This window comes from Capricornis sumatraensis, chromosome 8 (genome assembly GCF_032405125.1).
Source record: "Capricornis sumatraensis isolate serow.1 chromosome 8, serow.2, whole genome shotgun sequence".
NCBI classification, from domain to species: domain Eukaryota; kingdom Metazoa; phylum Chordata; class Mammalia; order Artiodactyla; family Bovidae; genus Capricornis; species Capricornis sumatraensis.
The window spans coordinates 78401108-78415041 of record NC_091076.1 but is presented as its reverse complement, the minus strand read 5'-3'; the positions used below and the strand labels follow the sequence as shown (position 1 = coordinate 78415041).

The 13934-nt window shown below is 40.8% G+C and overlaps 1 protein-coding gene across 2 annotated transcripts in view; it reads left to right on the top strand.

Annotated features, from left to right (window-relative positions):
- Positions 1-13934, top strand: part of MYH10 (myosin heavy chain 10) — a 121238-nt gene that overhangs the window by 44257 nt on the left and 63047 nt on the right. For both annotated transcript variants that reach the window (XM_068976678.1, XM_068976677.1), the window contains one exon: positions 4813-4905. In XM_068976678.1, the coding sequence (XP_068832779.1) occupies positions 4813-4905 (93 nt within the window). The remainder of the gene's footprint in view (positions 1-4812; positions 4906-13934) is intronic.

The window sequence follows — 13934 nt, the reverse complement described above, 5'->3', positions numbered from 1 at the left end:
AAACAACTACAGAGTGGGTCCCTGTGAGTAGCATGCTTACCCCGAGATTTTGCTTTGGGTCCAATCAAGCCAGGTTCCCTCCAGAAGGCATGAGCTTCTCTGGGCCCTGCTGTGCTATTGTTACTGACTTGCATGTCTTTCTGCATGTTCTCTGCGCAGACTCTTATGTGCTGCTTTCCCAGGTTTATTTTAACACTAATCAAGTGGTAGTTATGCCGTGTCTTTAGAAACATGAGGAGGCCACTGGTGCTCCATTGATTTTTCTTTCCCAGCACACTGAGGAATGTGAGACACTGCTGAGCCTAGAGACTGGTCATACCCTGGGGAGGGTCATCTCAGGAACTTACTTCTCTCCCTACACCCCCATCCTCTCCCGAGTGCCCCTAGGCCTGATTTCCTCACCCCGTTTTGAGGATGACTGCCATAAAGTAATGGTTTTACTTTGTAAGGTCAGTGTTTCTTTTGGTTCCCTTAACTGGTTTCTGAATTTATGTTGAACCTTATAGGAACTTACTTGGATTCCCAGGAACCATTTGTATAAATTGATAGCATTTTATCACTAAACAGCAGTATAAATTGTAAAACAAAACAAAACAAAAGGCATTTGTAGCCTCCCGATTTTGTGAATCTTTATTTGCTCTTGGCTCTTTTTCCCTCAGCAACTTTATTGAGGTTTAAATTCATGTCCCACAAAATTCACCCTTTTAAAGCATACAGTTCAGTGGGGTTTGTTTATTTTTTAGTCTAGTCACACAGTTACTACTGCAGTCAATTTTGGAATATTTTCATCACCCCCAAAAGAAGCCCTTTACCCATAGGAATAGGAATCACCTTCCATGTCCCCCCAGCCCCTGGAAATCACTAATCACTTAGTTTCTCTGAATCTACCTATTCTGAGTATTTTATGTGAATGGCATCATACAACATGTGGTTCTCTGTGACTCTTTTTTCACTTTGCAAATGTTTTCAGAGGTTTGTCCTTGTTGGAGCATGTGTAAGTGCTCCATTCCTTTTTATGACCAAATAACAACCCATTATATTAAATTCGTCGTGTTTTGTTTATCCATTCATCAGTTGATGGACGTTTGGATTGTTTCCACTTTGGGACCATTATGAATAATGCTGCAATATATCAATTTTCACATGGACATACGTTTTCACTTCTCTTGGGTGTGTACCTGGAGTGGAATTGCTAGGTTGTGGAAACTTTCTGTTTAATGTTTTGATGAACTGCCAGACTTCTCTATAGAGGCTGTACCACTTTACATTCCCAGCAATATATGAGCGTGCCAATTTCTCCGTATCCTAGTCAGTATTTGTCATTGTCTTTTTATTGAGGCCCTCCTAGCACTGTGAAGTGTTCAGTTTTTTAAAATGTATTTTATAACTTCATCTTCATTATAGAAATATGAACAAATATAAGAAAGAAATTGTCAAAATTAAGGCTGCAGTATTTAAGAAGTAAAACATTTACCTGTAAACTTTTACATGTTGTAGCAAAATAAGTTGTCATTTGGCTTAATGCCCCAGCTGACTGCAAGTCCGTCTTCATTCCAAGTTCCCTCATCGTGTGTTGCTGTTACAGACCCTTGCTGTCTGGCATGGTATTCAAGGCCACTCTGAAGCCTGGACAAGGTGCAATTTCAGAGCGGGTTTGAAGACAACTAATTTCTTAAACTTGACCATCCCCCGAGAATGACCTCTTCAGGCCCACCCACCTCCCCACTAATTGCTCAGTCAGCCACATCAGATGGCAGCTTCCAGATGACTTTGTATCTACTGGTCTAAACTGCCTTGAACTGAGACAGAAGGGTAACAGATAGCAAGTAGCAAGCACAGAAATTATAGCCTATCCTGGAGATTGGTTCTCAACATGTGATTAGTTGCTGCACCAGCTTCCCTGATAGCTCAGTTGGTAAAGAATCCGTCTGCAATGCTGGAGACACCAGCTCAGATCTTGGGTTGGGAAGATCCCCTGGAAAAGGGATAGGCTACCCACTCCAGTATTCTTGGGCTTCCCTTGTGGCTCACCTGGTAAAGAATCTGCCTGTAATGTGGGAAACCTGGGTTCCATCCCTGGGTTGGGAATATCCCCTGGAGAAGGGAAAGGCTACCCCCTCCAGTCTTCTGGCCTGGAGAATTCCATGGACTTGTATAGGCCATTGGGTCGCAGAGTCAGGCACAGAGTGACTTTCACTTTCACCAGCTTCCAACCCTACTCTGTGGTCAGAGGGAAAGCCACAGCTTTGCCTGTTAGGCCTATGAGGGCAGCAGGAGGCCAGCCTGAGTCCCCTTGCTGGCTGAACTGGAATTTTGAAAGATGTGTGTGTGTGGTTTTTTTGTGTTTTTCTTTATTTTCACCAACTTCAAACTCATTCTGTATCTATCATATAGCAAGTATATGTAATACATTATGTAATAAACATGGGTGTAGTTTTTTTCACGATTGGCAAACCTTTAAAGCATTAATGATTTAAATACTTAGAACTTTAAAAATAATTTCAGTAGTTAATAGTAATTTCTTTTCTCCATGTTCCACAGTGACATTTCTTATTACCACATAGAATAGAAAGAGAGGAACATTGCCCATGCAGTTCCAGTGGAAAGGTTAACACTTTAGTCACTGCCCCTGGAGGTTTATAAATGGCTGCATAATTTGGTTGGGAGCTGTAAGCACTTTCTACCTAAGTGTAGAATTATTCAGTGTAGCAATGATCAAATTTAGTGGTAATTTCTTACCTAAAGATCATTTTTGTGTATTGTATAGTACTAGCTTTGGGTCAAGCTTTATATGATTCATTCCTGAGTCTTTGAGATCTATAATTGGGCTCAATCATGTCAGAAACCCATTGGAAGAGAAGTACCACCACATCCCTGTTAATGGAGTGGCCCCCATAGCTGGGACCCCCATCTCCACACCCACCATGATGACTGTGAGGACCCTTAATCCAAATCTTCCTGCCACCTCTGGCTCACCACCATCCCCTCCCCAGATACTGATAGAGTGTGCTTGGACCTGTCATTATCTGTCCATTCAGCAGACATTCACAGAACATTATTTTGACTTGATGTGGAGGATGCAACCAGTGCCTTTAAGCCAAATGAAAGAATGGGATCAAGATCAGTGGATCACATGCACACAGTGTGTGCACACACAAACACAACATATACATGCCAGGGAGGGGGAAAAAACCAATCATCTTGACCCAAACAACTCTTGTGAAGCCATGTCTAGGGAATATTAAAATGAGGTATACAATACTTGTTTTGTTTTCAAGTTAGGAGAACATTTTAAAGATAAATTATTATTGGAAGTGTTTTTATTATGATTTGGTAGGATAGTGTGTAGTTTTAAGGAATCTGTGTTCTGATTCCTTGAGCTAGCTGGCCGTGTCAGATAAATGCAGTGCCCCACCTATCAGTCAGTACTTTTTCTGACAGTTTCTACACCCTTATCACACAGTGAGGTTAAGGAATCTTATAGCCCAAAGCATTGTTGTTGAGCCAGTGCAGGGAGGGCTTTGCAAGATGTTGGCCACAGACTCAGTGATGGCTGTGACCTCTGACCTCTAGGGAAAAGGCTCTCTGTTGTGTCACAGCACAATGGCTGCTGTCCTTAATGATGACGTTCAGCCTTGTTAACATTGGTTCAGGATACTTTGTTTGAGAAACTTTGATAACATATAGCATTTAGAAAGATTTACATCAGAAATAGTCTGGTGCCCCTTGAAGTCCATAAACAGGAAAATTCCCGTTCAGGGAGCATATTATCTAAAGTTGAGAACGTGAGTTGATGCTATGTCATGACATTGATGTGGCAGGACTGGTTCTAGACTGGTGAAGACCTGGGAAAAGCCGGCAGTCCAGATAAATGCTCTAGAGTACACACTGTGTCACGGGTCTCAGGCACATTCCCCACTCTTTCCCTGGAGGGAACGGCACCTCCTAACGGCACCTCTAACCACACTGGCTGAGACTGCCTTATGGTATATAGTTGTTCCTGGCTTTGGGTTTGATGATAGTGTCATGCGTCACGTGGCAACTGGCCATTCATTTAAAAATCTTACCTGAGGTTCCTTATACTCTTTTTTTTTTTGCTTAGAGAAGCACATTAGTGTTTTTTATTTCTTTCTTTAGGTCTAGAATAATGGTGGGTATTTTAAAATACACAGGTAACATTTGTATTTGGAAAAGGATTTTAAGTCTTACAGTATAATTCTGAAATTATATTCCCCGGGCATAGGGTCATTTTATAGTGCTTTTTATGACCAGAAATGGCTTCATGCTTTCTCATGGAGCTTTCTGTTGTATTTCATGATTAAAGCCCATATTAATATACTTACACCTTTTGTTTGTAAACCGTTTTATAGCTTAATTTGCATGCAAGTAAGAACACTGAATAAAGCATACACTACACCAAATATGATATGCTTAGCTTTTTAAATTTGAGCAAGAATTCAGTAGCCTCACCATCTGAATTTGGAGATGAGGGTGTTGCCCTGTCTATGTCATTAAGATGTCGTGTTAAATCTTGGAAAATGGCAAGTCTTATCACCTTGTGTTTAGCATCTCTGTTCAATGTGACATCATCATCTTGTGGTCCCGTGATAGAGGCTGATTTTTTTTTTTTTCCTTTAGCAGAGCCCATAAGACCGAGAATAAGAAGCCAACAACAAAATTTGTTAGATGGCAAATGAGAAAACTGAGGAAAAGAGGCAGTGTTTCGTTTGCTTTTTCTTTGAGGAATGGAGTAGAGAGATTAACATACATTTGCTTTCACTTATGTGTGTGTTTATGTGTGATGTCTTTTAGGGGGAACTTGAACGGCAGCTTTTGCAAGCAAATCCAATCCTGGAATCATTTGGAAACGCAAAGACTGTGAAAAATGATAACTCATCTCGTTTTGTAAGTTTTAAAGTGCCAGAAACCTTTTGTTCCTCAGACTTCTAGTTAAATGTCTACTATGATTAAGCAAATAAAGTATTTTCCTCCCTAACAGATGTAGTATGGAACAGTGAATAGAAATACAGTGCAAGTCACATGTAATTAAAATTTTCCTAGTAGTCACATTTTGAAAAACAAAAGGAGGAAAAAACAAATGGGAAAGTAATTTAAACCGTATGTTTATTATATATAAATATATAGTTATGTATTCTATGGTTGTGTTATTATAACCTCTCTGAACTTATTTCTTCACTTTGGTTGGGGATGATATAAATAATTCTGGGCTTGTCATGGAGATTAAATGAGGTGCGTGTCAAGTACTTAACACAGCACTGGGCACAATTAACACTGAACAAAGTGAAGCTGGAGTTTGATGTGGTAAATTGTTGTCTTTGTACCTTGCTGTGTCTATGGTATATGGATCTCAGAATAATTTATCGCTACTATTACTTCTCTTTATTTACTTTTAATATTTTAGTTTTATTGGGGTATAGTTGATTTACAGAGTTGCGTTAGTTTCCGGTGTACAGCAGAGTGATTCAGTTATACAGGCCCATGTATTCATTCATTTTCTGGTTCTTTTCTCATATAGATTATCACAGAATATTGGGATGGTGCTTCTCTAAAATTTTCTTCTCAGCCATTCTACTCTCTGAATTCAGTGAAAACTTTACTTTCTCCCTCAGCTCCCATAGCTTGTCTAGGGACATTTTCCTGAATGACAGCAAGATCAGTGTCACAGGACATGGTCTTCCCTTTTCCAGCTTCTCAGAGTCAATACTTTGATAGCAAATTGTTCAACATCTGCTATTTCTGCTTCAGTAGCTGGAGTTGTTTCTATGTTTTTCCTCCCTCCTCTGATATTAGACATCTTGGTTAAAGTTAAGAAGGCCAAAATCAAAGCAACTTTAATTCTAACGATTCCTCAATAGGCGGTTTTTGGAAATCAGGATAACTGTAACTTTTTTTTTTTTTTTTTTTTTACTGTGGAGGTGTAAAGCTGTGGTCCGTAGAATAGTCTGATGACGTGGTTTCTGGAATTAGAAGCCACCAGACCATAGTTCAGTTCATTTCAGTCACTCAGTCTTGTCTGACTCTTTGTGACCCCATGGACTATAGCACACCAGGCCTCCCTGTCCATCACCAACTCCTGGAGCTTGCTCAGACTCATGTCCATCGAGTCAGTGATGCCATCCAACCATCTCATTCATCCTCTGCCATCCCCTTCTCCTACCTTCAATCTTTCCTGGCATCAGGGTCTTTCCGGTGAGTCAGTTCTTCACATCAGCTGTCCAGAGTATTGGAGCTTCAGCGTCAGTCTTTCCAATGAATATTCAGGACTGATTTCCTTTAGGATGGACTGGTTGGATCTCCTTGCAGTCCAAGGGACTCTCAAGAATCTTCTCCAACACTACAGTTCAGAAGCATCAATTTTTAGGTGCTCAGCCTTCTTTATGGTCCGAACTCTCACATCCATACATGACTCCTGAAGAAACCATAACTTTGACTAGACGGACCTTTGTTGGCAAAGTAATGTTTCTGCTTTTTAATATGCTGTCTAGGTTGTTCATTGGAGAAGGAAATGGCAACCCACTCCAGTGTTCTTGCCTGGAGAATCTCAGGGGCGGTGGAGCCTGGTGGGCTAACGTCTGTGGGGTCACACAGAGTTGGACACGACTGAAGTGACTTAGCAGTAGCAGCAGGTTGTTCATAGCTTTTCTTCCAAGGAGCAAGTGTCTTTTAATTTCATGACTGCAGTCACCATCTGCAGTGATTTTGGAGCCTCCCCCAAATAAAACCTGTCACTGTTTCTGTTGTTTCCCCATCTGTGTACCATGAAGTGACAGGACCGGATGCCTTGATCTTAGTTTTTTGAATGTTGAATTTTAAGCCAACTTTTTCACTCTCCTCTTTCACTTTCATCAAGAGGCTCTTTAGTTCCTCTTTGCTTTCTACTCTAAGGGTGGTGTCATCTGTATATCTGAGGTTATTAATATTTCTTCTGGCAGTCTTGATTCCGACTTGTGCTTCATCCAGCCTGGCATTTCATGTGATATACTCTGCATAGAAGTTAAATAAGCAGGGTGACAATATAAAGCCTTGATTTACTCCTTTCCTAATGTGGAACCAGTCTGTTGTTTCATGTCCAGTTCCAACTGTTTCCTCTTGACCTACGTATAGATTTCTCAGGAGGCAGGTAAGGTAGTCTGGTATTCCCATCTCTTTAAGAATTCTTCACAGTTTGTTGTGATCCACACAGTCATAGGCTTTGGCATAGTCAGTAAAGCAGAAGTAGATGTTTTTCTGGAACTCTCTTGCTTTTTCTGTGATCCAGTGGATGTTGGCAATTTGATCTCTGGTTCCTCTGCCTTTTCTAAATCCAGCTTGAACATCTGGAAGTTCTCAGTTCATGTACTGTTTTGAAGCCCAGCTTGGAGAATTCTGAGCATTACTTTGCTAGTAGGTAAGATGAGTGCAATTGTGTGGTAGTTTGAACATTGTTTGGCATTGCCTTTCTTAGGGATTGGAATGAAAACTGACCTTTTCCAGTCCTGTGGCTACTGCTGAGTTTTCCAAATTTGCTGGCATATTGAGTGCAGCACTTTAACAGTATGTTTTAGGACTTGAAATAGCTCAGCTAGAATTCTATCACTTCCACTAGCTTTGTTCATGGTGATGCTTCCTAAGGCCCACTTGACTTCGCACTCCAGGATGTCTGACTCTAGGTGAGGGACCAGACCACAGGGGACCTGGTATACAAAGGCAGCTGATAACCCTCTGTATGCTTGTGCCCAGGCTGCTGAAACAGAGCACTGCAGACTGGGTGGCTTAAACAATAGATTGAATTCTGTGTTTTTTCACAGTGGAGGATAAAAGTCTGAGATCACTGTGCGGCCAGGGCTGGTTTCTTCCGAGGTCGGTCTCCTTGGCTGTGGACAGCCATCTCCTGGGAATTCATGTGGTCTTCCCTCTGCGTGTTTGTTCTGTTCTTCCAAGACCCCAGTCACGTTGGATTCAGCCCACCATTATGACCTCATTTTAACTTAATTACTTTTGTGCAGACCCTTTCTTTAAATATAGTCTTGCTCTGAGCTAGTAGACATTAGGATTTCAGCATATGAATTTGGGGGTGGTGGGGACAACTCCACCCTAACAGCCAATACCCTCAGAGGTAGTTGCAGTGCAAGAGGCTTTCCAGGTTATGTGAAAAGTAGTAGGGACGTATTTGCTTGGAATACTGTTTATTCCTAGTAAGATAAAATCTGAAGATCTGCTTAGTCCAAGTTCATTTAGTAATTATTTTAGCTTTTTCTCCATAAAGTGGGATAGCAAATATGCCTGTCAGTAAGAAGCATGGCTGTGACTTTCAGATCTGAGGAAATTGAGCTGCGTTTAGAGTTTCTGTCATTCCATGAATCATCAGAGTTGAGTCTGAGCCACAATTAAATCTTAAATTCTTTTTGCTGAAAGCCCTGTGTTTAGTGGCTATGCCACGGGGTGGGAGATAGCTACCAGCTTTGGTATGAGAGTGTTGTAAAGATTTTCAAGGACTTCCTAGTGGAAAATGTTTTATTTTACCACACAAATCAAGGTACCAGTCTGTCCTGATTTCTAAACACCCCCCTCCCCCAAACCACATTCCAAATCCAAGAGAAACAGTTTTGTGCCCATTTGTCTCACTTTTGCCTAGAAAAGATAAACTGCTACTAACCAGTCCTGTCCTTTGGTCTAGAATGTGGTGATCCCATTATTAAAAGGTGAGGACTCAGCTGATGGGGATCTTGTGTTTGGGACAGAGAGACAGGTAGCTCTGTATTAGAGTCTACTGCTTCGTAACCAGATACTGTAAGTCCTAGTGACGTAGAGCATTTATTGTCTCAGCGTTTCTGGGCGATGGTTCTGGTTCACGGTCTGCCAGGAGGTCGTCATTACCGCGCGACTGGCTAGCGCTAAGCATCTGAAGGCTGCTGAGGCTGGAGGAGCTTAGCTTCCCAGCTTGTTACTCGGGTAGCTTTTGGCAAGAGGCCTCAGTTCCACAGGCTTCTCTGGTGGCTCAGAGAAAAAAAATCCGCCTGCCAGTGCTGGAGACGCAAGTTCGATCCCTGGGTTGGGAAGATCCCCTAGAGAAGGGAATGGTAACCCACTCTAGTATTCTTACCTGGGAAATCCCACGGATGGAGGAGCCTGGTGGGCAACAGTCCATGGGGTTGCAAAAGAGTCAGACACAACTTAGCGTCTAAAATAACAAATCTGTAATTTGTTATAGATACTGTAGATCAGTGGTTCTCAATTTGGGGTCCCCTAGGGTTCCTACACTTGGCATCTCGTGGGTGGAGGCCAGGCATATTGCTGAACATTCCTCAGTGTACAGGAGGCCCCACAACAGAGTTATCGCCACACATCAGTTATATGGAGGTTGAGAAACTCTCCTCTGATGTGCTCCTTTAAATGGTAGTCTAAATTAGGAAATTCATTGTAAAGTAGTAACTGTACATAGTCCCCTTAATGCTTGTTATTGGCACAGCTTGTCCGAAGGTTGATAAAGATTATTCTGGTGGGAACTTGTTTTACATTCTACTGGTGGGAAGAATTTCTTAGATTGTTTCCAGGAAAATTGATTCTAGCAAGAATCACCCATCAATGTAAATTCTCAACAGACCTTGATTCAGCTGAAGTTCTACCTTCCAAAGTGCTTGTGCTACTGAATAATCATCACTAAGTATGCGCCATCTAATATAGTAAAAGCTAATCTTTTCAGAAAAGATTTTTGATTAAGGCAGTGTTGTTAGACATAGCTAATCATTCAGCCAAGAAACAAAGATGCCTTTAAATTGTTGACTTTGAGTTTTAATTTTTAGAAAGTCAACTTTACATTGATATGTATAGTATTTTTTTAAAGAAAGAGTTTCGTAACCAGGTACTATTATCATAAGGCGTTAACTGCACAATAACACAAGAAGGTTGATTTTAGCAATATTAGTTCCATTGATCAACTCTCATCCCACATTCAGTTAAAACATTTTGGCAGTCTTCAGTGGGTGTTGCTAACCCTGGTTCTCAGGGGGTTAGACAGTAGCCAGTGTAGACTCATTTTCAAATTTTACATGATTGGGTTTTTTTGTTGTGCATTTCAGTTAATTATTAATTAAGCACCTATACTTTGCTGGTCACTGTTCTGCTTACTTGTTATCTCCATTTGGATGTCTAATAGATTTATCAAATTAACATATTCCAAATGGAACTTTTTTCTTTTTGTTTCAAAGTATCTTTTTGTAAGTCTTAGGTGAATAAACGATACAATCAAGTCACCCAGTGGCTTAAGCGTAAAACAAAATAGAATCAACAAAACCTAGAAAACCAAAATACCTAAGAGTCATCCTTGATTGAGCGTTTTTGTCATGGTTCATGTCCAGGCCAGGGGTGAATTGTGTGGGTCCACTTCCAGAACATACTTCCAGTCTGTCCAAGTTTCTCCATCTTTGTCCCCTATACTCCTCATTTGTCTCAAAACCTAAATCAGATCTGAGGAGGCTTCCCCTGTGTTCTCTCTCCCAGCCTCCTGCTGTTTTCCTTCATGGCACTTCGCACAGTCTGTGGTTTGTGCTGTGCTCATCTGTGATTTCTTTCCTGCTAGAATATAAGATCCCTGATGGTAGGGGCCCTTTCCATCTTGCTTTCCAGATCCTTAGTTGCTGGCTCTGCCTCCCCCGTACATAGTAGGTGTGTAGATGTCTTTGTGGAATCCATTCAGTTACAGTGTGGTTGCCTCCTAAGTGCTAGACACTCTTTTAGACCCTTGGACTAATCAGTGGACAGAGCTCACCTTCATTTGGGTTTTAGCTTTTTGATCACTTGCCATCACATACATTTGAGCTCAGGTAGCATGTTGCACATGCCAGGCTCTCTGGGAACATGCCTGCCCTAATTTTTTTGCTTTTTTTGTTTTTATAGTTGATTTGCAACATTGTGTTAGTTTCAGATATACAGCAAAAAGGATTCAGTTATACGTATATACATATTTTTAGATTCTCTTCTGTTATAGGTTATTACAAGATATTAACCTATATCATTCCCAGTGCTATACAGTAAATCCTAGTGGCTTATCTGTTTCATATGTGGTAGTATATATCTGTTAATCCCATACTCTTAATTTACCCCTGTCCTCCCTTTCCCTTTGGTAGCCATAAGTTTGTTTCTTATGTCTGTGAGCCTGATTCTGTTTTGTAAATAAATTCATTTGCATTATTTTTTCGATTCCACATGTAAGCAGTATCATAAATGTGTCTTTCTTTGTCTAGCTTACTTCACTCTGTATGATAATCTCTAGCTCCATCCATCTTGTTGCAGATGGCAGTTTCATTCTTTTTTATGAATGAGTTCTATTGTGTATGTGTATATATATGTGTATGTATGTATATATATACACATATACCACATGTTTATCCATTGTTGATTAACATGTTGATGGACATTTAGGTTGCTTCCATGTTTTGGCTATTATAAATAGTGCTGCTGTGAACATTGGGGTGCATATATCTTTTTGAATTCAAGTTTTTATCTTTTCTGGATATATGCCCAGGAACAGGATTGCTGGATCGTATGGTAACTATTTTTAGCTTTTTAAGGACCCTACATACTGTTTTCCATAGTGCCTATGCCCCAGATTTAGAAGTGTGGGCCTCTGGCCAGGAGGGAGGCTCTGGCACCATGGCTAGGCCAGCCCTGGGGTTGGGGTTGGTGTTGGACATCAACATGAAAGAGCAGTGTGATGTTAAAAGATGAATTGTGTGTCCAGTGGAATTCCATGTAGTCATTGTTTAAAGCCACGTGCTTGCAGTGAAAATATTTGAAACTATAAATTCCATAAACTTTAGAATCCATTTGTTTCCATTTCTTTGATCTGATATAGACGAGTAATTTCCTGAAGAATATCTTTTTTTCCAAAGATGCTAGCATATGGTTTGTATTAAAGGAGATTCTTTAGGAGAGCATTACCCTTATGAAAATAATTGTTCACAGTTAGTCCAGCTCTCTGTTTACTGAGAAGTCAGATGCATTCCAGATGGAGAGGTTTATGTAAAATGAATCTCTTGTAATGAAACTTTGAAACAGGGATTTCAATTTCAAAATGATTGTATCGGCAGATACATCTTCCTTCAGAAAGTTTTAGTGGGGATCATTCTCCATACTTCCTCAAATCTTTTCCCTTTTTGTTCTTTTCTCTTTTTTTCCTTCCTTTGCAAAGATTTGAGCCAGTTTGGCAGTTCCCAAGTTATGTACCTCGAGGTATTAATAGCTAATTAGCTTCCAATCATTGGAGCCAGATAAAGGCTCCAGGTGACCTCCCTACTGCTTGGCTACCAATTTACAATGAAAGTGAGTCAGAGTTCTGTACCCTCACCTGTATTAGCCAGCAGGCACCAAAATCAGTTTTGTAGGTAAGTTGAACACAGTCGACACTGTCTTTAGTACTCTCACCCAGACTTCCCGTAAAGACTTACTGAGGCCAACGTGACAGCATCTGAGACAGGATGAGGTCTACACGGGGCATCCTTCGTCTTCCAAGTGAGCTGCTGCCCTCCCAGCCCTTGGGGCTTGCTGTAGCCCTGACACCCGGCCCACACCAGACTGGCTGGTGGACGTCTGTGTATTTCCAGTCAGACCAGTGCTCTTAATATCGCTCATTTTCCCCCAGGAATTTCAAACATCCATTATACTAAGTAACAAGGCCACTTAATTCACAAGAAAACCATTTTACTAATTAACAAAGCTTCTGGTGTAGTTCGGAGATTAAAATAGCTAGAGCATTTAAAATAGCCATCTGGCCTTGGGATTGTGTCCTGGCTAATTACTTCCCGAATGAGTTTTCCCATTTAGGAGAAATAGCTACCTCCAAACTGGAGATTCTTCCTGGAGCAAACTCACTCACACACAGAGCACACTGCCTAGGCTACTGTGTTTTCTAGTACAGATCTTACAACAACTTTAAATACAAATTAGGAAGAAGGAAAAAAGTATTTTCAGAGCATGAAGACTGCATTGTCCCTGTAATAAGGTGCTAACAGTGTAGGTTTAATTACTATGGATATGTTGTAGCCACCCACCAGAAAAAGTTCTAGAAAGTCGATGTCAACTCAGAAGGGATAAAATTCTTAAAGATAATTTTCTTATTTTCTTAATAGTATCAAAATATCCAAGTTGTCCTATTGCCTCTTTGAGTGAAATTCCTAACAGTTTCAGTTTTATATAACAGAAAGGATGCTAGTTGTCTGCGGTTCAGACTCTTGCAGGTAACGCACTGTCTTAGTTGTCCTTGGATCAGAACACAATGTGCATGGCGTCAGAATGCATCCTCTATCATTCATACATAACGTAAAATACTTGTCCTGTTTTTACTTTTTCCTTTTTGTCTTTGTTGATGAAATCCTGGTTGAATATTCTGAGTACCCCAATCTGACCTGTATGGAAATCAGATACAGAGCAGACATCTTCCACAGTGATTCAATGGCCATGAGTTTGAGCATACTCTGGGAGAAGGTGACGGACAGGGGAGGCTGGCATGCTGCAGTCCATGGGGTCACAAAGAGTCCTGACTTAGGACATGACTTAGCGACTGAACAACAACAAAATCTTCCATAAGTTTCTTCATATCGTGTTTAAAAGACTGGAAGACCCAACCCACTTAATAGTAAAACTCAACTTGTTTTCCACTTTGGTCTAGATTTGTATGTTAACAAAAATGTTAATTCTGGAAGAGTACTGATTCAGTATGTGAGGAGGTACTAATTTCCTTTGGGGTCAGGGGAGGGCTGGAGGGACACCCCCATCCACTGTGCTTGCTCTCCAAGTGTAGGCTCACTCTCCCCACTTTCTTCATGATTTTTTGCCTGGGCCTTTTCATTCAGCCAAAAGATACTTGTCTGGCACTAACTGTAATGGTTAGAGCAGCTACAGGTGCTGGTTATGAAAAAGAAAGTGGACCGATGGTT